The sequence below is a fragment of the Megascapheus bottae genome, chromosome 26 (genome assembly GCF_031878675.1).
Source record: "Megascapheus bottae isolate mThoBot1 chromosome 26, mThoBot2.hap1, whole genome shotgun sequence".
In the NCBI taxonomy this organism is placed as follows: domain Eukaryota; kingdom Metazoa; phylum Chordata; class Mammalia; order Rodentia; family Geomyidae; genus Megascapheus; species Megascapheus bottae.
In genome coordinates this window covers 2083805-2108290 of record NC_143534.1, presented here as the reverse complement: position 1 = coordinate 2108290, position 24486 = coordinate 2083805, and the positions used below count along the sequence as shown (strand labels likewise).

Below are 24486 nucleotides of genomic sequence, written 5' to 3'. Positions count from 1 at the left end.
CAGAACTGGAACACCAAGTGTCTATGTGTCACCTGACACCTCAGCTGGCCACACGTGAACATGAGCAGCCCCCCAGTGCACCTCAAGAAGAGGATGCCGTGGGGCCAGGAGTTTGGCCTAGTGGTAGAGTGCTTGCCTAGCATGCATGAAGACCCGGGTTCAATTCCTCGGTACCACATACATGGAAAAAAAAGCCAGAAGTGGTGCTGAGGCTCAAGTGGTAGAGCTCTAGCCTTGAGAAAGCCCAAGGACAGTGCTCAGGCCCTGAGCTCAAGGCCCAAGACTGGCCAAAAAAGACAGAGAGAGAGAAGAGGATGCCGATCCCAATGCCAGTCATACAAAGCCGAGTAGAAGCAGGATGAGCTGACTTTCAGGACTTAAGACTATTGAGGTGGCAGGCGGGCAGCGAGGACAGGCAAGGAGTCGTCGTCCTGTACAGCAGTGTAGAATGCTGACAGCATCAGATAAGGCTGACGTTGAAGGATTGCTATTTCAAGCAGGCCTGGGCAGGAAGCTCATGAGACTTCTCCAGCTAATCACCAAAAAGCCAAAGACGAGCGGGGGCTCAAGTGGTAGAGCACCAGCCTTAAGCAAAAAAAGTGAAGGCGCATGACCCTGAGTTCAAATACCTAAAGCTTATACTAACACGATAAAGAAACGTCCAAGCTATTCAAGGGCACAGAAGACAACTTGGAAAAAAGAGGATCTTACTCAATTCATGTGGACTAACAAAGGAGCATTTCATAAAACTTAAGTGGGTGCAAGTAAGGGTTGTCTGTCCGTATGCTTATATTTTCCCGAATCTTTGTTGTGCTGTAAAGCACTACAAATAGATATGAGGTAGAGCGGCGTTGGGTTTGGGACGACCCTGAAGGGTGGCGGGCCGCTGACTATGAGCCGTGTCAGAGCCATGGGGAGTGGGGTGGAGCGTGCTGGCTTCCCAGGCGACGGTCACCACTCCTCTTGTGCTAATGGAGCCTTCTTACACTTAGGTGGTTGAGAGCGGGGGTCCTCAGATCTTCAAAGGCCTTGAACAGAGGTACGTTTGCTTGTTTCTACTTCTCATTGGAAGTGATAGCACACTTGGGGCAGGAAGAGCTGCAAGGCCAGTGGGTCTTCCCGCTGTCTCGGAGCCATTTGAAATGCAGTGTGCACAGCTTGCCTTTTTCCTTGAGTACCTCAGAGAACATTTTCCAAGCGTAGGGGACCCTCTTATGAGAGTGTAACAGCTGCTAACTTTCAAGCTGGCTTCATGGCATTTCTCCTATCCTTCTGCACAACTCCTGAAACCATCCAGTACCCAGTTACCCCATGGCCTTTCCGTTGGAGGGCGTCATACACGGGATGAGATGGGTACGCTTTAATGGTGTCTGCTGCTGCCCGTGTCTCCGCTCTTAGGTTGTTAGAAACAGTGCTCGGGTACATCAACACCGTAGCCCAGTCTGCAGAAAAGAACGCCGACAAACTCACTGCCAAGTTCTGGCGCGCGCTCCTCAGCAAAGCATACGACATGCTGGATAAGGCGAGTTCCGCTCCCCCCATGATTGCTGAACCTTGTTTTCCCTTAGGTTTTTTGGTTGTGGTTTTGGGGTTTTTGTGGTTGTTTCCTGTGTTGGAGTTTGAACTGAGGTCTGGGTACTGTTCCTGAGCTTTTGTACTCAGGCTAAGGCGAAGACTCTGCCACCTGAGCACAGTTCTTTCTGCCTTTTGGTGGTTACTTGGTAGGAGTCTCACAGACGTTGCTGCCTGGGCTGGCTTTGAACCGTGATCCTTGGATCTCAGCCTCTGGAGTAGCTAGCTGGGATTACAGAGTGAGCCAACCGTGCCCAGCTCTCATTTTGTAATTCTTGTGTTTCGTCACTGGTTTTCAACATCCGCGCAAAATTATTTAGCCTTATGTTTTACCTTAAAAACAGCAATACTGGGCTGGGAGTTTGGCCTAGTGGTAAAGTGCCTGCCTAGCATGCACAAAGATCCGGGTTCAATTCCTTGGTACCCCACATACATAGGAAAAAGCCGGAAGTGGTGCTGAGGCTCAAGTGGTAGAGCTCTAGCCTTGAGAAAACCCAAGGACAGTGCTCAGGCCCTGAGCTCAAGCCCCAGGACTGGCAAAAATAAATAAATAAATAAAAACAGCAATACGGGGCTGGGAGTTTGGCCTAGTGGTAGAGTGCTTGCCTAGCATGCATGAAGACCTGGGTTCAATTCCTTGGTACCACATACTTAGAAAAAGTCAGAAGTGGTGCTGAGGCTCAAGTGGTAGAGCTCTAGCCTTGAGAAAAATCCAAGGACAGTGCTCAGGCCTTGAGCTTAAGCCCAGGACTGGCAAAAAAAAAAAAAAAACAACAACAACAACAATACCTTGTCTTAAGCAAGGCTCTGGTTTTCTTGAAGAGAATCTCTTGGTGATTAGAAATAAAACTTAACTGGGGGGGAACGGAGGGAGATGTTACCAGGGAAATACATGCTTCATGAGTCTGATGGTCGTAATATTAAGTCATGTAATGTATACAGCTCCACTGCGAAGCAGAGTAACATAAGAATGTTACATAAACGAGATTAGGGTCACTGTTTAACTGAGCAGCTCCCCTGTTCTCCGCATCAGAGTTGATGGTGGTTGGGTTTTACTTCAGAGAGGACTACCTGAAGGTTATGTAACAGTTACACAGGAAAGTGCGGATGAGTATCTGGGTACCAGAGACAGGCAGCAAACTGTCGTCCACGCAGGGCTGTCGGGAGGCTGCAGGCTGACTGCGCTGCATAATAATCTATCACAAAAGTAATCGTGTGAGCCAGGCGTTTGGCCTAGTGGTAGAGTGCCTGCCCAGCATGCCCAAAGACCCAGCCAGGTTCCATTCCTCAGCACCACATACATAGAAAAAGCTGGAAGTGGAGCTGTGGCTCAAGTGGTAGAGCTCTAGCCTTGAGAAAGTCCAAGGACAGAGCTCAGGTCCTGGCTTACAGAGTTTAAGCCAGGACTGGCAATAATAATAACAGTAGTAGTAGTAATAATAATAATGTGACCTCTTTTTCTCCTTTTCTTGTTAAATGTGGAACCCTACAGGTCAATGCCTTGCTACCCACAGAGACGTTCATTACTGTGCTTAAAGGGCTGGTAGGCAACCCTCTGCCCTCTGTCCGCCGAAAGGCCCTGGATCTTTTAAACAACAAACTGCAGCACAGTGCATCCTGGCAGAGGAGAACCGTGAGTAAAGATCCTCTTACCTCCTGCTCTTCCTTGACAAGCTGCATTCGACTCCCCAAGTGTCTGCAGGCTCCCAGCGCAGTGGGTTGTTATCTGAATGTAGTAGAGCTGTGTTGTGGAAGTTCCAGGCTGGACTTCGGCCCAGTACAGTCCTTAGCTGTGGCCATCACTTGGGCCGTTCCTGCCGGAACACAGCTGATGGGGGACAGGACGACAGGGAGGCAAACGCCTCTGCGTGTAGCGCCGTGCCTCAGGCCCCTCAGGCTGACTTGTGCCTTGCTTGTCTCACACGGAGCGCGTGGGAAATGGACTGGCGGACTGGGTCCTCTGCAGGTTCACCGCTTCCTCAAGCTGGTTCCAGTCCTTCTGGCCATGGTGCAGCACAGGAAGGAGGCTGAAGAAGAGCAAGCAATCAACAGGCAGACAGCCCTGTACACCCTGAAGCTGTTATGCAAGAACTTCGGTGCAGAGAACCAGGAGCATTTTGTGCCAGTGCTCACGACTGCGGTGGCGCTGATTGCCCCGGAGCAGGAGGAGGAGAAGAACGTGCTGGGAAGCGCGCTGCTGTGCATCGCAGAGGTCGCGTCCACGCTGGAGGCACTGGCCATCCCGCAGCTTCCCAGGTAGGGCCCGGACGCGGGGCGCAGGAGCCGCGCCAGCCACCGTGGCTTTGAAGTCCCTCTAAGGCGGGCTCTTTCTTGCTAGCCTGATGCCGTCGCTGCTGGCAGCCGTGAAGAGCACCAGCCAGCTGGTCCACAGCGAGGTCTGCCTGCTCAGTGCGCTGGCCGCCCTGCACAAGGTGGTGGAGACTCTCCCGCACTTCATCAGCCCCTACCTGGAAGGGATTCTCTGCCAGGTAAGCGTTGGCAACCCCGCCGTGCCACCCGGATGGCAGCAGGTGCCAAGGACTGCCCATCTGGCCCTTGCCTTGGCTTGCGCCTGCTTCCGCTTCCACTTGCAACCGGCGGAGTCGCTTCTCACTGCAGCTCTTCTCTTCAACTGTGCCCAGGGGCAGGCAGGGCCACCTGTTAGTGTGGAAATGGGAGTGTGAAGGATTCCTGCATCCTCAGGCTCCTGTGTGCTGGAATTCTGGCGCTGCAGCTGGGAGGCTGGTCCACGCACCGTGGGCGGGTGGCATCGCTGGCATCTCTGATGCTCTGCTATTTGAGCTGCGCCCCCAGCCCTTTTGTTTATGTTTTGTTTTTTTGAGATAGGGTCTTGCCAGCTTTGCCCCGGCTGGCCTGGAACTCAACACCTTCTTGCCTCCGTGTAGCTGGGATTGCACACGCGTGCCTCCATGCCAGCTTTGCCCAGTTTTATCTATAGCTATTCAGAGATGGCTTTAGAAGGAGTCCTGTGTGTGGCTGGGGTGCCCTCGCTCGGCTGTGTGCTGCAGTGCACTGGGGGTGGCTCCCCCGACCACCAAGCCTTTCCAGGAGTGTGCTGTCCGTGGACCCGTGACCCCTCCTCCCGTCCTTCTGTCCCCTAGGTGATTCACCTGGAGAAAGTCACTCGTGAAATGGGCTCTGCCTCCCAGGCTAGCATTCGTCTCACGTCTCTTAAAAAGACCCTGGCCACCAGACTCGCACCCCGCGTTCTCCTGCCAGCCATTAACAAAACCTACAAGGAGATAAGGAGGACCTGGAAGGTGAGCTCCCGTGCCGCCCGCCTCCGTGGGGCCGCCCGCGAGGGGCGTGCATTGTGAAGCTGTGTCTCCCGTGTGTGGCAGGATCGCATGGGCCCGTTCATGAGCATCTTGCAAGAGCACGTCGGGGTGATGAAGAAGGAAGAGCTCCTGTCCCACCAGTCTCAGCTGACCACCTTCTTCTTGGAGGCGCTGGACTTCCGGGCGCAGCACTCGGAGGTGAGCTGGTCCTCCGGGCTCCCAGGTTGGGGGCCAGGGCAGGACCTGACCACAGGCCCCTGCTCTGCTCTGCCCGCCTCTGCCCTGGCTCACCCGTGTCCCTGCATTTGCAGAATGACCTGCAGGAAGTGGGGGAGGCGGAGGGCCACATCATCGCCTGCCTCGTGGCCATGGTGGTGAAGCTCTCGGAGGCCACGTTCAGACCCCTCTTCTTCAAGGTGAGCCTTCTCCCTCGGTGCCGCCTGCGGGAGGCCGAGGGGGGTTGTGATGATGGCCTGAGAGGGGACACTGAGCCGGGCTTGTGATTTTAGCTGTTCGACTGGGCCAAAACAGAAAACGCCCCGAGGGACAGGCTGCTGACCTTCTTCAACCTGGCTGACCGCGTTGCCGACAAGCTGAAAGGCCTGTTCACTCTGTTTGCAGGGCACTTAGTCAAGCCCTTTGCAGATACCCTGAACCAGGTGAACATCTCCAAAACAGGTAGGAAGGCCCCGCCATCAGCCGTGCCCTCGCCGGCATCTGACAGCCCACGCGGACGCCCGGACAGGACTCTGAAACAGATGCTAAAGTCTCTGCTAAGGAGAATTCTCCGCTTTACTGTCAGACCTGGAGCTGTGTTTTAGCTTGATGGAAAGGAAGCAGGAACCTTCTGACTCCGTAGAAAGAATAAGTGGGAGTTGGACTTACCCTAGGAAGTAACTTCACACGCTTAAGCTAGGGCTGAGGTATAGCGTTGTTCTGTCGAGCATACAAGGCCAGGGGTTCAGTCCCCAGCACTGGAAGAAAAAGGAAGGTGGGTCTGTGCTGTGCTGGTGAGCAGCGCCAGAGGAGGTAACTTGACGTGCTAGACGGAGCATCAGGACCACAGCGGGCCCCGAGGACACCGCTCCCCTGTGATTTTGTGATCTGCTTTCATCTTAGGATTTCTGGATCGTTTCCGAATCTCAGTAGGGTTTCACATTAGCCGTTGCCGTTAGATGGTGACTGGGTTTGGGTGCTTCTCCCTCTTCCCCTGGACAGATGAGGCGTTTTTTGACTCGGAACATGATCCCGAGAAGTGCTGCCTGCTGCTGCAGTTCATCTTGGACTGTCTGCATAAGATCTTCCTCTACGACACCCAGCACTTCCTCAGCAAGGAGCGCGCCGAAGCCTTGATGATGCCTCTGGTGGACCAGGTGAGCCCCGCCCCCGCCCCCGCCGCCAGGCAGGCTTTTCTTCAGAGACAGGTCTGCTTAATGTTAAGGATGCAGGGCTCTTCCCTGACATTTTCTCTTAAAATGGATTTGTCGTAGACCTGACTGGAGCCCACGGTTTACCTTTTGAATTTTTCAAAAAGAAAACGTAAGGTCTTCTGTTCAAATTACCAATTTAAGATGTTAACCTATCGGCCTCGCCACCCATGTCTCAGGGTGTGGCTGCGCCAGAACCTTCTGGAGAATTGACACTGAGTTCTAGTCCTACAAGGGCCTGATTTCTGAGCCTGCTGCCCTGACCGACAGTAGAATACTATTTATGCATTGGGTATGGTTTTGTTGAGCTCTTTCACTCAAGGTGGACACTCTGGCACTCCACCTCTTGAGCCACGGTGTCACTTGTGGTCTTCTGATGGTTAATTGGAGATAAGAGTTTCATGGGCTTTCCTGCCTGGGCTGGCTTTGAACCTCAGTCCTCAGATCTCACCTCTCCGAGTAGCTAGGATTACAGGCATGGGCTACCACTGCCTGGCCTCAATGTTTTCTAACAGAAGGACACAGTTGAGCCTGTTCTCAGAGTCCTTGGGTCACTCTTCACAGCTGGAAAACAGGCTGGGCGGAGAGGAGCAATTCCAGGAGCGGGTGACCACGCACCTGATACCCTGCATTGCACAGTTCTCCGTGGCCATGGCTGACGACTCTCTGTGGAAACCCCTGAACTATCAGATTCTGCTGAAGACTCGAGACTCCTCACCTAAGGTGAGGCCAGCCCACAGCGAGGGGCCCTCAGGAGGGTCCCAGGCCACTAGCAGGGAAGGTCGCCACCTCTGGCGACTGTATGAGAGGTCTGTCCATGGGTCTCACAGAATCTCAAGCCACGGCGTTTCTTCTTTTTCCTTCCTGGTTAATTTATAAACAATAGCACTCCTAAAAGTGACATAGAGATAGAAGTGTTACTTTCTAGATCCCTTGAGCCTTCGGTAACGCATGCACTCATTGCTTGGGTCTGGTGTCCCTTGAATGCCACTGTGCCCTGAGTTGCGGGGAGGGTGCGGGGCTCTTTGTATGCAGTAGGCACAAGGTGCTAAAACAGACCAAAATACTTGAGTTACAGGATTCACTCGAGTTTGTAACATTGGTTAGCAAGTAGAAACTGTGACACTGATCTGATGCTCTCTCAAATCTGAAACCCTGGTGCCTCTCTCATACATAAATTGCAGTTTTTGAGTGGTTGATGGTCTTATGGGGACTTTTCTCCCTGGGCTGGCTTTGAACAGCAATCCTCAGATCTCAGTCTCCTGGATAACTAGGATTACAGATGTGAGCCACCAACACCTGACCTCATTGTTTCATTGTAAAGGAAAATGCCATGAAATAAGCTTCAGGGGTGGATGTGCATTTTGGGAGAAATTTTTTTTTTTAATGTTAAGCCCATCCCAGATGGTCACAAATGGGTGAGCTGCTGTTCTGTGGTGGAATCACAAGGAGAAACAACTGCAGGAAATGACATCTAGCAGGAAAGGAGCTTGTGTGCAGCCACTTTAGGCCCTAGGCAGGAAACTTAGCGCTCGGAGGTAAAAGCACCCTCTCTTATTCCTCCAGGTGAGGTTTGCAGCCTTGCTTACTGTGTTGGCACTGGCAGAAAAGCTGAAGGAGAATTACATTGTCCTGCTACCAGAATCCATTCCTTTCCTGGCAGAATTGATGGAAGGTAATTAATTCCTAGCCTGTTAATAGTGGGTGTGCTTGCGTGCGTGCGCGTGCGGTGAGACTGCAGCTTGGGGCCTCATGCCCAGGCTCACCTGGCAGGCAGGGAGCAGCAGGGCCCTCTCACAGTCGTCGCTGTCTGCGCACCGTGCGCGCTTGGGTTTGGGTGCACACGGGCTATAGCAGTGTGCTGTTGAATGCACGAGGACTCTGTCCCGGCCCGTCTCTCCCCTGGAGTGTGCAACATCACAGGATGCAGTGGGGGCACAGCACACTTGTTGTTGGGCTTCGCATGGGAGTGGCATCCTCGTGCCACCCCTCCTGTGGGTAAATGACAGTCTGTGCTTCTGTTTTGTTTTGTGGCCAGTCCTGGGGCTTGAACTCAAGACCTGGGCACTGCCCTTGAGCTGCTTTTAGCCCGAGGCTAGCCCCACCACTTGAGCCACAGCTCCAATTTGATAGCAGTACTCGTGAGCCCATCGCGACCTGTCAGTGGCTGAAGCGGCCAGGGTGGTGCCATGCTGGAGGGGACTCTGCACACACCCAGCCTTTCCTAAGGGGGATGGCAGCCAGGGACCCTTGTCTCAGTCTGCTGTGCCCCGGCTCCTGGGGTCGTGTCTGTGCAGGCAGTGAAGACGGTGGTGTCCCCGGGCGGGGTGGCTGGCAGCTCACTTCCCTTTTCCTTTCTAGACGAATGTGAAGAAGTGGAGCGCCAGTGTCAGAAGACCATCCAGCAGCTGGAGGCCACGCTGGGGGAGCCCCTGCAGAGCTACTTCTGAGCCCTGCCTTCAAAGCCTGCTCGTTCCTGGGTGCCAGTGCCATGTGACTTTTGGCACTCTCACCTGCAGATACCTCACGACTTCCGGACAGGACGCCCGCCTGGGATGGACTGCCTTTTGTACAGTTGGTAAAGAGTAAAAAAGACTCGCCATCTTTTTATAAGCCAGCCTGCCATTTGTGTGGTCTCTTGAGTGGTGTGAATCCGGCAGGTCCTGGAGGGGTCCTGGGTTGTGCTGGGCCTGTTGGGGGGAAGGGGTGACCTTTTAGGTGGCCCAAAGGGGGAAAGTTCTAAGACCAGTCTCTCATTTTTCTGGGGAAGGACATCCTGAAACCAACCAGCTTCCTGTGAAAGCTGCCCCTGGCCAAGTCATGTGGTGGTTGGGGAAGGTGTGGGGAGGAATCTGTATCATGTTCAGGTTTTTTTGTGGTTGTTGGTTTGGGGTTTTTTGGTTTGGTTTTGTCAGTCCTAAGGCTTGAACTCAGGGCCTGAGCACTGTCCTTGGGCTTTCTCAAGGCTAGAGCTCTACCACTTGGACCACACTTCTGGCTTTTTTTCTGTGTATGTGGGGTACCAAGGAATCGAAACCAGGTCTTTGTGCATGCTAAGCAAGCATTCTACCACTAGGCCAAACTCCAGGCCCTGTCATGTTTAGTCACTGGTGGGGCTTGGCCTCTGTGCCTGGGGGCACTGTCCGTGAGTCTCATGGTCTTTAGTGCCTGGGCTCTGAACCGTGATCCTCAGATCTTAACCTCCTGAGTAGCTAGGAGGGAGCCACCTTGCCCAGCTCATGTTCAACTTTCAAGCTCTCTTACCTTGAGTACTATGCTACAAAGTGAAGGCTGAACTTGAAAGAAACATGGAAAAATTGCCCCTCTAGTGTCAGCATGGAGTTGAAAGTCGTCTGAGCAGAAACTTCCTGTGGAATCCCTCCACATCTTAGTGCTTCCTAGAAACTCCTCCTCTCTAACAATGTCTCAGTGCAGTTCCTCAGTAGGAACTGGAATCTTTGCGTGGGGCCCAATCTTGGGGTCCGGGGACTATCCCTGAGTTACGGACATGAGCCACGGTGCCCAGCTCTTTCCCTTTGTGCTTATTCTTAAACAATTACACTTGCTCCACATGCAGCAGATGAAAGAACCCTCAGCCGGGCAGGGAGCCGTGAGTGCACGTGTGTACTGCCCTGAGGAGGCGCCTTTGCTCTCCAGCATCCCAGTTTGCCCTGATGTTTTTCTGACGAGGCTCTGTGCTCCTACAAACTTCCCATTCTCACCACCCCTGGATCTTGAGGTTGGCACAACATCATAATAAGTCAGCATGCAGAAAGTTAAATGACAGCATTTTTAACAAAGGAATTTTGAAAAGTAGGATTGATTATAGTATTTTTTAATGTATGGGTGCAAATAATATCCAAATCTGTTATGAAAATATTCCTAAACCCCAGCAGAATTTGGTTCAGTAGCTTGATGAATCAAACAACTACTGGTTTATTTAGACTGTTCTGCCCCACATCCAAACCTCTGAAATCTCCTATAACAGGATGTGACCTGTAAAGATTCTATGTAGGAGGTCTGCCAGGTCCCTTCAAATAATAGAAAAATTAGAGAAATGCAACTGTTACACTTGCCGATACAGGCCTAATCGTAATCATGTGAACAGAGCAAGCGCCAGTTTGCATGAGAGCAAGACATTGCCTCCGCCACCCGGCTGCACAAAGCGGCACCTGCCCTAGGCGTCCACCTGTCTGTGGGACTGCAGGGTTCCCCACAGCTTCTACACACTGCGTTCATCTGGCCTGTGCCCCAAACTAGCAGCGACGTATGCACCCCACATTGGCTGCCATAACCACATGGTCTGTTTGGGGTTCCCTTGTTGGGGCGGGAGTTTTTTGCCTTCTTTTGCTATGTTCTGATGTTGCACTATTCATTATTTGGTAAAGCTTATAGAGAGAAGTTACACCGCTAAATGCTAAAGACTGCCAGTGAAAGCTGGTATGGGATCCCTGGCCACAGGATCTGGTGAGGCAGGCAGGGAACGGGTGGTGTGTAGGGTAACGTTTCATCCATCGGCCCTTAACCTCACCTGCCTAAACTGGAAGGATACAGTGAGTGCGCATGCGCCTGCCCAAGGAAAGAGGGCCCAGCTCCACCACTGGTGTCCCAGCACCAGCACAGACGCTGCCAGTTGCAGAGCACTGCCGCAGAGCAGGCGCTTGGCTGCTTGTTGCATGTGGCTTTGACCGGAGCAGAGCCTCGGTCACCCAGTTTGCTTCTGAGCGCCAAGGGAAGCACACTGGCTGGCCGGCATGGGGACAGCAGGGGGCAGCAGGAGGACCTGACACTCCCAGAGCTCAACAACAAACAGGTCGCGACGGAGATGCAGGTGGACAGTGTCACAGAGGCCAAGTGTATTAGGGCTGGCGGCGACTACCAACTCCGCACCTCCAGCAGGTGGACATCGCCATCCACCTCGAGCATGTCGACGCTGCCCAGGTCCTGAAGCCTGTGCCGGAACTCCACGCTGTGCACCCCGTTCACTGCCACCTTGAACTCCTTGGCATCGCAGTACACGATCATCTGCGAGGGAAGGGGACACCGGCTGGGCTCTGCCATTCAGGCCTCTTAGACCCATGTCGCCCTGCTTCCCCTGGGAATAGGAAGGAGGGCAGCTAGCTGGGGGGGGGGGCACATGGGAGTTCCCATAGCATGTCCTTTGGGGACGTCCTGACTGCACCCTGCTCAGCCTACTTCCCAGAGCATCCTTGTGCACCATATAGCCAGCTGAAGCCCCTCCATGGCGCAGGCTTCAGAAGCATGCGGAGACATCACTCCTGACAGGAGCAGCGGCCATGAAGGGTGGGGAGGGAGTCACCCAGCTGGTTCATCCCAGGAGACCACTCTCTAGAAATGGGTGCAGGGCCCACAGTTCAGGCTCAGTCAGTTCTTAGGTCTAACACACTGGCCTTTGAACATGAGCAGGACCAACCCCTGGAAGAGGGCTTCCTGCACTGCACCCCGACCCACTCCAGTCTGAGACCAGCTTCCTGCCAAAGCCTCCAGTACCACGAGGCGACACCCTGCAGCCAAACTCTTCTCCACAGAAATGGAAGGCGGTCCACGGCGCACACCACCCCATTTTCAAACCACCTTACCTCAAAGTACATCCCAGGACTAAATGGGAAGCAGGTGATGTTTCTTTCCTCTTCACCCCAGGCTCCCTGAAGAAAGGAATTCCTGACAAATGCTTTCATGTTCAGGCGCGGGTTCAAGTGGAGAGCGATATCCTTTGATTTTCCTGCCACTAGATCAATATTAAAGCTTCCAAGAGAAGGGAAAGAAATAATTAGTCAAGCAGAAGGGAAATGCAGCGAGTCACTGGTGCTCAGGTGGTGACTACATAGGGAGGGTCTAGCTGAGTGCATTCACGGGGACGCCACGGGCAGAATCAACCCAGCCCCCCTCCTCAAGCTACAACAGCCTACAAGGCCCCTTTCACACAGGGGCCAGACCCAGCTCCACGTCCACGGAAGCCCGTGAGCAGGCCCTCCCCATGGCCGGGCCTCTCCTGGGTAATGGACTCACCCTTTTGCATTTGTATTTACTTCTCCTTTAACGACCACGGTCCGTCCAAAGCCCATGGGGGAGTTGAGCCTCGCTTTGAAGGGCAGGCTCTGTAAAGAAGCCACAGTCAGTGCAGGCAGCCATGAAAGAGACCTCCCCAGAGGACTGTCGCTGCCCTGGGGAGCACTGCGGCTAGGGGCTGTAGTGAGCCCCAGTGCCCCACGTGCCCCACTCCAGCAGGACACACCCGGTGGGCCCGGCTCGGGGACGCGCACACACGGGGGGGGGGGGGGGCTGCTCTGGCTCCTCGAGGGGGCGGGGTCTACACACCACTAATCGCTGAAGGTTTAGTTCTAGTTTTAGTACATTGCTGGCTCTTCAAACCTTTGACAAAGAGTTGGTAGGAAGGATTTTGGTGCAAGTCCCAGGGTGGTTCACGGTCGAGTCTCTGCTCTTGGAGTAGACAGCTGTGGGGACGATTTTGGAAATATCTCCTCTATTACTAGGCTGCAGAGAAACAGTCCATACGGGGGAAGAATGGAGCTACTTCTACGGCTAACCTGCCCACTCTAGACCACTGACAGACCACATGGAATAATTGGCAAAAACACTTACAAACTGTGAAACACCAGACTTTTGTACCTATTAGAAGAGAAAGAAAAAAGCATGTTTAAAAGAGGTGTACTGGGCCAAGAGCTTGGCCTAGTGGTAGAGTGCTTGCCTAGCATGCACGAAGCCCTGGGTTCCATTCTTTGGTACCACAAAAAGCAAGTGGTACTGTGTCTCAAGTGGTAGAGCACTAACTTTGAGAAAGCCCAAGGACAGTGCCCAGGCCCTGCATTCAAGCCCCAGGACTGACCAAAAAAAAAGAAAAAAAAAACAGGAGGTGTGACTCATAGACAAACAGACAAACACCACCATACCTCCAGGTATGGGTTGTAGTGGAATACTGCAAACCTTTCTGCCTGGGTTAGCCTCAAACCACAATGCTCCCATTCTCGACCTCCCAGGTAGCTAGGTCTGAGTCACCAGCACGTGCTTGAAAGATTGCTTCTATCTTGGCCTCCTATTAAAACCATAATTTAAGAGAAAAGCACCCCTGGGCAAGGTGGCTCATGTGGGGCACTAAAGACTTTGAGACTCATCTCCAAGTAACCATGAGAAAACCCGAAGTGGCACTGTGGCTCAAGGGGTAGGGCGGTAGCCTTGAGCTGAAGAGCTTAGGGATGGCACCCAGGCCCAGAGTTCAAGCCCCATGACAGACAAAAAAGAAGAAAAGAAACACCTAAGAACATTTTTTGTCAGTTCTGGGGTTTAAACTCGGAGCCTGGGCACTGTCCCTGAGCTGCTTCTGCTCAAGGCTAGCACTCTGCCACGTGAGCCACAATGCCACTTCTGGCTTTTTTTTATGTATGTGGTGCTAAGGAATCAAACCCAGGGCTTCATGGGAGAGGCAAGCACTCTACCAGTAAGCCACATTCCCAGCCCAGTTTTTTTTTTTTTTTTGCCAGTCCTGGGCTTGAGCTCAGGGCCTGAGCACTGTCTTTGGACTTTCTCAAGGCTTAGCACTCTACCCCTTGAGCCTCAGCACCACTTCCAGCTTTTTTCAATGTATGTGGTACCGAGGAATCGAACCCGGGTCTTCGTGCATGCTAGGCAAACACTTTAACCACTAGGCCAAACTCCCAGCCCCCAGAACATTTTTTAATCATTAAGATATTTTTTAAGTTTTAGCAAGGATTCGTTTTAACGTAACAAGGAAGAGTGCAGCGAAATCCAAAGATCCTACTTCCTATGCAGGAAATGAGAGTAACAGCAGCTATTGCTCACTGACTTTATTCTCTGTACTAGGAGATTTAATACTTACATTTTCTGTATTTATCTCTGATAGTCCCAGAATTGATGCTTGCGTATTTTGTAAATCCTACAGAAAGCAATACAGATTAATGTTCTACATCATAAAACATCTTTTAAAAATAAAATTGTTTAACACACCAAGTGGTCAGTGGTACTGAACATGCAGAACTGCAGGGACCAAGCAGTGGAGAAAGATCTGTGGACAGAGGCCTGAGCAGCTGGCAGCTGCTGAGGTTGCAGACTGCACACAGAAGCAAGTTAGTCGATGCCAAGAAGCCTGAAAGGCCACCTCCATGACACAGCCTGCAGGCTTCATTTCATTAGGAACAGCTGTGCCCACAAAGCCTGGTAAGAGGCAGCAAGAGACAACCAATCGGGCCCTCAGAAACTCAAGTAAAGATGCCAAGGTAGACATGGCAGGGAACTTACCGTGCTGAAGCTGAAGCCAACTGAGTGGACGTTCACTTTGCCACGAATGCCCAGCGTGTCTATGCTCTCTGGGCTGATCCTGTGGGCATAGAGCACAGTGTGGTTCCCATTCACAGCCACCTGGATGGACACAGTTAACAAATGAACTTACTAGGGGGCAGGCGCTGGTGGCTGGTGCCTGTAATCTTAACTACTCAAGAGGCTGACCTCTGAGAATCATGGTTCAAAGCCAGCCCAGGCACGCAAGTCCATGAGACTCTCATCTCCACCAACCATCAACACGCCAGTAGTAGAGGTAGAGCTCAAGTGAGAAAGTGCCAGCCTTGAGCAAAAAGGCCAAGGGAGGGCTGGAGGATGAGTTCAAGTCCCAGTACTGGCACTGCTAAGCGGTCTCCCTCAGGAACGATATACAGGAGGCCGGGGAGGGGGATGGGGGTGTGGAGGGGAGCTGGGGGAGCAGCTGTGTGATGCCAGGCGCCCACGTCAGCAGGGAGTCCCCACTGGGATCTGTGGGGCAGCACAGCTGTAATCCCCTCAGCACCATCTAGTGGGGAACTTAACAAAGCACTGTGGACCTCCTCTGCCCCCTCCCACCACGCTCCCCCTCTCCCGTGATGAACAGGACACCCTATGTTGCCCAGCATGCTACATCCGGCAGGGCAGAGGGGGCTCCTGCCTTGGTGGGACCCAGGGCCAAGCTCGGGCGTGATGCAAGCGAGGTGAGCCCAGCACTGTAAGGCGTACGCGCCAGTGGGGTCCCCTGGGACCCACCTGGAACTTGTCCTTCAGCACCAGGATGACGATCTCGAAGGACTTCTCCCTGGTGAAGGGGCTGTCGTGGGTGACCTCCTCCCACCCCCACTTCTCCTGGGTCAGAGTGTTGCACACGATACAGCCGGATCTTTTGAAGCGAGGGTTGAAGTGAAAGGCCACGTCGGCTCGGGGCTTCACACTGCTGCCGATCTGCAAGTCCACCTGGAATCTGAGGGGAGGAAGGGGCCGTGGGCCACGGCCAGGCAGCAGCTGGACCCGCGTGGCTCCGAGGGCGGCTGCCCTGTCTCCCTTCCCCTCCTCATTGGTGGCTAGGCCTTCTCAGGAGAGGCTCTGCTAATGAGTGGATCAAAGCGCCAGTACAGGACACAGCCAGCACCTGCCCTCGTCCCCCCACATGCACCCCACCCCAGCCATGCACAACTCAGGAATGGAGCGGGAGAGTGCTGAGAAGAGGACAGGCCCCTCAGGACAGTGGGCCTGACCAGGAGCCGAGCCAATGCCAAGTCTTCGGAAGTCACGCCACATCTCCCTCCCGCCACTTGCGTCCAGGCCCAGCCCGGAGCTCGGAAAACCCAGAAAAGCCACCAGACTCATGAAGAGACCAGATGGGAATGTTAGACTGACTTGAAGCCCCCTTGTCCTTTGACAACACGGCTTTTATTTTGTGCCCGTCCTGGGACTTGAACTCAGGTGCAGCCCCTGAGCTTTTGTGCTCCAGGCTAGCATTCACTTCCGGCTTTTGGGTGATTAACTGGATAAAAGAGGCTCAGACTTGGGGCTGGGAGTCTGGCCTAGTGGTTGAGTGCTTGCCTAGCATGCACAAAGACCCGGGTTTGACTCCCCGGTACCACATACACAGAAAAAGCCAGAAGTGGTGCTGAGGCTCAAGTGGTAGAGCTCTAGCCTTGAGGAAACCCAAGGACAGTGCTCAGACCCTGAGCTCAAGCCCCAGGACTGGGGGGGGGAGGGGGGGAAGAGGCTCAGATTTTCCTGCCCGAGCTGACTTTTCAACTGAGATCCTCAGACCTTAAGAGCCACTGTACCAGCTCTACTTAATTCTTTACATCAGAACCACATTTGCTGCCGTAGGATGAAAAACCCCAGTGATGCCAGCGTCTTGGCCCCCTGTCCTCCACCCTGGCAGGGCCGCTGTGTACTCATGGCAGACCTCAGTGCAGCACAGCAGCCTCTCCACCGTGGGGGCTGTCGTTACCCTGCAGTCACTAAGACTGAGTGTCTCTCCACTCCGCAGAAGGACTTCACCTGTCAGCATCGCTGGGAACATGCCCTCGGATCACAATCAAAGACCCAGGCTTCAACTGCTCAGAAATGGTGCCAACATAGGGGATGGTCTAAAAGGAACAAAAGAAAAGTTTGACAAACGTAGGTTGACATAAACAAAATTAATTCTGAAGCAATTACAATGGACCTCAGTGACTGATGAAGACCCTGCTTGTGTGTGCGTGTTGTACTGGGCATGAGCTCGGAGCCTGGCGCTGTCCCTTAGCCTTTTCAATCAAGGCTAGTGCTTTACTACTTGAACCACACCTCCACTTCTGGCTTTCTGTTGGTCAGTTGGGGAAAAGCGTCTTGCAAACTCCCCTGCTGTCAGACTTACGCAGATGTCAACCCCCTGAGTAGTTAGGGTTACAGCTAATGACTGCTTGTTACACGCCTGCTATATGCAGGCGCACTGCTGGCAGCCTCTACTCTAAAGGGGAAAAGGTCAGACGCCAGGGAAGAAATGACGAGAACAATGTAAAACAGGGTGCTGCCTGGCTGTCAAAAAGAGGACTCTCTTCCCACCCGCAACTCCCTCATCAACACAAGGCCTCCCTGAGAGCAGGAGATGCACAACCCTGTCCACCAGAGCCCTCAGCTCACACGTGAAGTCAGAACTGCAAACAAGAAGATGCTACCTCGCAGAAGCCCCATCGCACCCCGTCAGGGCCACAGACAGCCCTATCATCTGACCGTTGTAGATTTGTTCCAACGTATCCTCCCGTGCTACAGGTCACAGGGTCAGCAAGCTCTCCACTGAGGAGTTACTGAAGCCCATGTGGTCTTGGGAACCCAGCACAGGGTGAAAGGGGAAAAGGAGGAAGGGACCCATCACAGCTCCAGGAGGGATAGATGTGAACACATGGTTTACTACACAAACACCTAATTCTATTTAATTTCAGTCACAGTACTAGCTGGCAGTAGGAAGGCCGAGGTTGGAGGATCAGGGTTGGAAGCCAGCCAGCCTGGCTTCAGAAAATCAGAAGTGACGGTATTTACTTCTCATGTCAGCTACTGTCGGAAGTAAAAACTAGGAAGTTGTCATGAGCCCAGCATAGGCCAAGATGGGAAGCAAGGCCCTAGTAAATAAGCAGGACTGAAAAGGGCTGGAGGCATGGATCCGCGGTAGAGACCCTGCCTAGCATACAGTACAAGACCCTGAGTTCAAACTCTAATAGTGAAGGAAAACAGCACTACAAACGGAGCCTATCTTCAGTGCAGTGTGGCACTCCGTAGTTGGAATGTTTAACTACAGAGCAAGAATACCAAAGGAAAGAGGAGGAAAGGGAAAGAGGAGACGGGAAGTTCAGAGAGTAAGAAAGCCATATTCCTCTACGACTGTGTTTTGTGGCCTGAGCCCCTCAGAGGCCTGCCATGCCTTCTGGGGCTTCCGTGGCTGTTTCTGCCGTCGTTCCCATCACCCGGCTGCACCATGATCTCTCTTCTTCCGCCACAGGAGAAGAGCTGGATCTTTCCTTCAGCCAGCATCACAGCAGGGACCCGTGGTTCACTAAAGGCATTCCGTTCTTGCCCTGCTCCCAATGAACCATTTCCCTTCCAATGGATTCTCTTAGTCCTGCCATGTGGAAAGAGAGTTTACAGAACTTGCTCACCGGGTTGTAGATGGTATTTTGTAAGTTCTTTAAGGACAGCATCATTCCGTTCCAACTAATGTTGGTTTTGTTGTCTGGAGTCTTCTGTGTATACAATTTTAACCTCGTCTCACTTAAAGGGGACCCAGAGTGACACTGAGGTACTTGTCCTATGTAAAAGTCAAAGTGGGGGAAAGAAAAACAAGCATGGGTTAGTTTTCTTTATGTGCGTAGCTTGAACTCAGCGCTTTATATTCTTGCTTAGTTTTTTCCTCTGCCCACACAGCTGGCGCTCTACCACTTAAGCCACAGCTCTACTCCTGTTTTTTTCTTTGATTAGCAAGAGTCTCAGACTTTCCTGCCCCAGCTGGCTTCAAACTGTGATCCTCAAATCTCAGCTTCCTGAGCAGCTAGGATTACAGGTGTGTGCTATCAGCATCTGACTACATAATGTTTGAGAGGTTTTTTTTTTTTTCTTTTTTTGTCAGTCCTGGGGCTTGAAGTCTGTGTATTTTTTTTTTTTTTTTGCCAGTCCTGGGCTTGAGCTCAGGGCCTGAGCACTGTCCTTGGACTTTTCTCAAGGCTAGAGCTCTACCACTTGAGCCTCAGCACCACTTCTGGCTTTTTTCTATGTATGTGGTACCGAGGAATCGAACCCAGGTCTTCATGCATGCTAGGCAAGCACTTTAACCACTAGGCCAAACTCCCGGCCCCAAGTCTGTGTATTTTTATATTTAAATTATAAGTTACTTTACTCATAGTTATCAAACAATGCAAGGTTATTACAAAGACCCAGCATCCGTTCTTACCGTATTCATACATATTAGTTTTGAATTATGAAGAAAAGAAATACATCAATAGAAAATTTCTAAAGTAGAATTTATTATTAGTAATAATGAAATGGCTGGATGCCTGTAATGTACAATGGTGGTTCAGGCCTGTAATCCTGGCTACTTGAGAGTCTAAGGTAAGAGGATTGATTACAAGTTCAAGACCAGGCTGGGCAACTTGGTCAAACCATGCCTAAAATTTAAAAAAAAAAAAAAAAAAAAAAAAAAAAGGGGGACTAGCAGGCACAAAGACCTGGATTGGATTCCTCTTGGTACCACATACATAGAAAAAAGCCAAGAGTGGTGCTGAGGCTCAAATGGTAGAGATGTAGCTTTGAGAAAGTCCAAGGACAGTGCTCAGGCCCTGAGCTCAAGCCCAGGACTGACCAAAAAAAAAAAAAAGAGGAATGTAGCTCAGTGGCACACCTAAGCAAACAAAAACTTAAATGAAAATAACATTAAATACAGGTTGAAAAGTCCTATAAAACCATCAAAAGGGCTGGGAGCGTGGCCTAGTGGTAGAGTGTGCCTAGCATGCATGAAGACCTGGGTTCCATTCCTTAGTGCCACATGATTCACTGCTGTGTGGCTCAAGTGACAGAGTCCATGCCTAGCATGCCCAGTGCCCAGGGTTCAAACCTTTGTACTACAGAAAAAAAAAGAAAAAAAATTATGTTTTCATTGGGCTTTTCCTGTTTGTTAAGTAAGAATAACAAGAGTGAGTACTCCCAAACAGGCTTATTCTGAGGGCTCGGTGAGTTAAAACATTTGGCAGTACTCACTGTGTTTATACGTTACTCCTCCAAGTTAACCAGGTGAGAGGAGGGAGGAGCCCGGTCGTGAGGACTGCACTCAGGGCCTGAGCACCTCTAGCTCTCCTCAAGGCAGGTGCCCTGCCACCCGAGCCACAGCACCCCCTCTGGCTCGTGTGTGTGTGTGTGTGTGTGTGTGCGCCACGCTCCGGCCGGGCCCTGCATCCTCTCACGACACGGGCTTGCGTGTTGCTAAGGGATGTGTGTGTGTGTGTGTGGAGTGTCCAGTCTGGGCCTGAGCTCCCGGCCTGGGAGCTGTCCCTCTAGACAGCTCCATTCCAGCTTCTGCGTGGCTTCCTCCTCCTCCTCCCCTCGCAGTCCCAGAGAGCGGCTCTAGGAAACCCTGCTTCCCTCCAGGCAGAGCTGAGCCAGACACGACACCGGGCGGCCTGGGTTCCCTTCCAGAAAATCCTGCCCTGCTGTCGCCACAGACTTTGTCCTCACTCAGGGAGGGAAAACAGGCTGGGAGTGGGGCTCTCGGCAGAGCCTGGGCTGGGCGAGGGGAGGGGGGGCAGGGCGAGCCCGGGAGGGGGAAGGGGGGAGGAGGGCGAACCGGGGAGGGGGGAGGGGGGAGGAGGGCGAGCCCGGGGTGGGGAGCGGGAGGGGGGAGCAGGGCGAGCCCAGGAGGAGGAAGGGGGGGAGGAGGGGGAGGGCGAGTCCGGGGTGGGGAGGGGGCAGGAGGAGGAGGGCGAGCCCGGGGTGGGGAGGGAGCAGGAGGGGGAGGGCGAGCCCGGGGTGGGGAGGGGGCAGGAGGGGGAGGGCGAGCCCGAGGTGGGGACAGGAGAGGGAGGGCGAGCCCGGGGTGGGGGCAGGAGGGGGAGGGCGAGCCGGGGGGGGGCAGGAGGGGGAGGGCGAGCCCGGGGTGGGAGAGGAGGGAGCAGGAGGGGGGAGGGCGAGCCGAGGGGGGGGGCAGGAGGGGGAGGGCGAGCCGGGGGGAAGGGGGTTGGCCCCGGCCCGCAGTGGCCTCGGCAGCGCCCGGCCGCCGCGCCCGCGTCCCCGTCACGAGGTCCGCGGCGGTGTCCCACGCTCCCCGCCGGGCCCTGCGGGGTCCTGGGGAGGCCGAGCCCACGCCGGTGCGGGGCCGCCCGCCCTCCGTCCCTCCCGCCCTCGCAGGTCGGAGCGCCGGCGTCTGGAGAGGCCGAGCGGCCGCGCCCCGCAGCCCCGGGCGCCGTCCCGGGGGCGAGGTGGGCGAGGTGGCCCGCGGCCCCGCCCGTCCCAGGCTCACCGGCGGCCCGGCCCGCACCTGGCCCCGCCGGGCACCGCTGGCGGACGCGGCCCGGCGCCCTCGGCCCTGGGCGGCGACCCCGACTCACCCCGGCCGGCCGAGCCGCAGGCGCCCTCGCAGCCGCCGCCGGTCCGCCGCCCGCCAGGCCACGCCCACTTCCGGCGCGCGTGCGCGGACGCCGCGGGGGGCCGGGGGGCCGGGAGCCGGGGGGCCGGGGTCGGAGCCGGGGGGCGGGGGGCCGGGGGGCGGAGCCGGGGGGCGCCGAGGGGCGGGCGAGGCGGGGGTCCGGGGGAGCCGGGGAGCCGGGGGGCCGGGGTCGGAGCCGGGGGTGGACGGGAGCCGGGGGCTGGGGGGCGGGGGACCGGGGGGCGCAGCCGGGGGTCCGGGGGCCGGGGGGTGGAGCCGGGGAACCGGGAGGGCGGAGCCGGGGGGGCCGAGGGGCGGGGGAGCCGGGGGTCCGGGGGAGCCGGGGAGCCGGGGTTGGAGCCGGAGGGGGGGGGGGACGGGAGCCCGGGGCTGGGGGGCGGGGGGCCGGGGTCGGAGCCTGGGGGCCGGGGGGGCGGGGGTGCGGGGAAGCGGGGTCCGCAGACTGCCGGTGTCCGAGCCCCCAGCCCGGCGCCTGAGCGGCTCCCCCGGCCCAGGAAAGCCGAGCTCCGTGCGCACCCCCACCCCTTCTCCCCTGGCCCTGCCCTTCCCCTCCGCCCTCCTCCTCCCCTGGCCCTGCCCTTCCCCTCCTCCCTCCTCCTCCCCTGGCCCTGTCCTTCCCCTCCTCCCTCCTCCTCCCCTGGCCCTGCCCTTCCCCTCCACCCTCCTCCTCCCCTGGCCCTGCCCTTCCCCTCCACCCTCCTCCTCCCCTGGCCCTGCCTTCCCCTCCGCCCTCCTCCTCCCCTGGCCCTGTCCTTCCCCTCCTCCCTCCTCCTCCCCTGGCCCTGCCCTTCCCCTCCACCCTCCTCCTCCCCTGGCCCTGTCCTTCCCCTCCACCCTCCTCCTCCCCTGGCCCTGCCCTTCCCCTCCTCCCTCCTCCTCCCCTGGCCCTGCCCTTCCCCTCCACCCTCCTCCTCCCCTGGCCCTGTCCTTCCCCTCCACCCTCCTCCTCCCCTGGCCCTGCCCTTCCCCTCCTCCCTCCTCCTCCCCTGGCCCTGCCCTTCCCCTCCGCTCTCCTCTGTTGACGCCCCTCACCCCGTGGTCGTGGAAGGCGCGTGCTGGCGTCGGCTCTCCTGTGCACTCAGTGGTGGTTTTCTCCTTACCACCCATGGCATCAGTTATTGCCGTCGCCCCAGAAGCAGTAAAATGGAAAGCAGAAGGAAGACAGGAGCAGAGGGCTCCTTAGCAAGTTCTGAACTATGAATTCTGCTCAGTCTGCCAGCCCTGACGAACACGGGGGTCGAGGGAGCTGCAGGAACTGACGGATGGCCTGCTGCCCCGCAGGGGGGCGAAGACCAGGGCCTGCAGGGGACCAGGGCCTGCAGGGGCTCCCGCCAGAATCCAAGCCTGAGTCACTCAAGATCCGGTTGAACAGATGAATCTAAGCCTTTGACACGCACTGCTTTAAAAGTATAGTTGTCTTTCTCTGTCCTGTGTGTGAGCTACACACTTCCAGTGTAAGTTGAGAAAAAGGAGCTTGTCTTACACACTCCTAGGTGCCTAGTGTACTGCTTTGTGAAAAATAGATACCTAACTACCATATTGAATATTCGGTTACTGGTGCCATGAAGACAATTGAGTTCTTCACCGGCTGGTGAACTCTCCTGCCCCTGGCTAGCTTTCAACTGCAATCCTCGGATCTCTGGATCTCCGAGTCCCGAGCGGTTGGGGTTACAGGCATGAGCCACCCGGGGGTGCCCTGCGTGTTCTGGCCTTTTAAATATTCATTGAGTGGGCCAGGAGTGTGGCTTAGTGGTAGAGTGCTTGCCTAGCATGCACGAAGACCTGGGCTCTATGCCTCAGTAGCACATAAGCAGAAAAAGTCGGAAATGGTGCTGAGGCTCAAGTGGTAGAGCTCTGGCCTTGAGAAAGCCCAAGGACAGTGCTCAGGCCCTGAGCTCAAGCCCAGGACTGGCTAAATCAACATATAACCATTTACTGGATAGTGGTGCCGATCTAGCACCTAAATTAGTCATTTTGGGGTGCAAATTGGTGTAATAAAACATCAGAGGGCCTTAAACAGTGATATTATGCTGTGAAGCCACAGGTATGGAGCCTACAATGACAAAACTGAAGCCATTTTACCACTAGTTACAAGCACTTCTCACTTCTTGTTTATTCCCATGAGGAAAACCAGGCTCAAATCATGTAGGTCTTAACTCAGGCAATGTTCAGAGACGCTTGACCAAGCCATAATACTCACGCTGCTCCTACAAGAGGCCTGCGTGCCTGACGGAGCCCCAGTCCTCACAGATGCCACCTGCTTACCCACCGGTCCCAGTGGGCTCACCCGAGTCCTCTGGCTTTTTCCTAACCTCTCTAGCACCCAGGAAGCACTCACCTTTTTCCCCCTCCAGCCCCGCTGTGTTCACATTTACCAGGCTCACCTCAGCTTCTGCAGACTCGGGTCCCAAGTCTGGTTTCTTCAGGTATAAGAAACAATGTTCTAGAACTGTCTTTGTCATAAAAGAAAGGAACCTGAATGGTGGGAAAGCTCTTTAGTATGTACATTATCTCAAAGGTGGAGACGCTGTCCTGTGTTTAAAACACTTGTGAACTGCTTCCAAACAGCCCTGTGGTTTGGACTTTTCACTGCTGAGGAATCTGGTGGGCCATGGATTCTCCAGGGGGCACCAAGGTCCTCAGAGTGAGCTCCTGTGTCCCCCCCGCGACCCACCCCGCCACAGCATTTCCATCAGAGGCTGTCCTTGAAAAATGAGCTCCCTAAAAGGCAAGGAAAACGTTGCACTTCAGACTCAACCCTGGGGGTGCAGGGCGCGGCCAGATGCAATGTAGACTGATAGCCTCTTCAAGTCCACACACCAGCCAACCGTCTCCTCTCTCCACCCCCAACTCCCGAATCACCCGGCTCAGCACACAGCCTGCACTCTGATCCAGTCCAGGCAGGCGATTCTGATGATAGCCACTTCCTGCAGACTCTGGGAGGCTCAGCTTTTAGGGTCCCCTGGCATGATAACTGGCACTTAAACATCATAGTATGCAGGGTTCACATATGTAGTTGCTGACTTCTGCGATCAGCAGACACGTTAGCATACATTGTCAAAGCTGCCTCTTTATTAGCTGTGATGGAGTAAAGGCAGGCCAGGCAGGCCAGAGCAGCTTGCTACAGCATGTCTGGGAAGACAGGAGCCTGGGCCCTGCCACAGTGGCACAGGGGCCCCGGAGGGCCACGCTGGCCAGAGGCCAGGGCTGTGCTGGGCCAGGTCCTCTCAAG

At 54.8% G+C, this 24486-nt stretch overlaps 2 protein-coding genes across 2 annotated transcripts in view; one reads left to right on the top strand and one right to left on the bottom strand.

Moving 5' to 3' along the window:
• Nucleotides 1-8915, top strand: part of Heatr1 (HEAT repeat containing 1) — a 36598-nt gene extending 27683 nt beyond the window's left edge. Inside the window, exons 32-44 of the mRNA XM_090318778.1 lie at nt 993-1039; nt 1399-1522; nt 3065-3205; nt 3539-3828; nt 3911-4061; nt 4695-4853; nt 4935-5069; nt 5183-5287; nt 5381-5549; nt 6090-6244; nt 6863-7021; nt 7865-7973; nt 8660-8915. Of these exons, the coding sequence (XP_090174904.1) occupies nt 993-1039; nt 1399-1522; nt 3065-3205; nt 3539-3828; nt 3911-4061; nt 4695-4853; nt 4935-5069; nt 5183-5287; nt 5381-5549; nt 6090-6244; nt 6863-7021; nt 7865-7973; nt 8660-8748 (1833 nt within the window). The 3' untranslated portion in view covers nt 8749-8915. The remainder of the gene's footprint in view (nt 1-992; nt 1040-1398; nt 1523-3064; nt 3206-3538; nt 3829-3910; nt 4062-4694; nt 4854-4934; nt 5070-5182; nt 5288-5380; nt 5550-6089; nt 6245-6862; nt 7022-7864; nt 7974-8659) is intronic.
• A 1202-nt stretch (nt 8916-10117) lies between these two features.
• Lgals8 (galectin 8) lies at nt 10118-23697 on the bottom strand. The gene is made up of 11 exons (XM_090318779.1): nt 23593-23697; nt 18262-18410; nt 16631-16719; nt 15365-15575; nt 14594-14713; nt 14175-14231; nt 12923-12949; nt 12692-12814; nt 12329-12417; nt 11899-12064; nt 10118-11323 (listed from the first exon to the last, which is right to left on the bottom strand). Exons 2-11 carry the CDS (start codon nt 18304-18306, stop codon nt 11174-11176), a joined length of 1077 nt encoding a protein of 358 aa, XP_090174905.1. The 5' UTR covers nt 18307-18410; nt 23593-23697; the 3' UTR covers nt 10118-11173.
• Nucleotides 23698-24486: the final 789 nt, after the last annotated feature.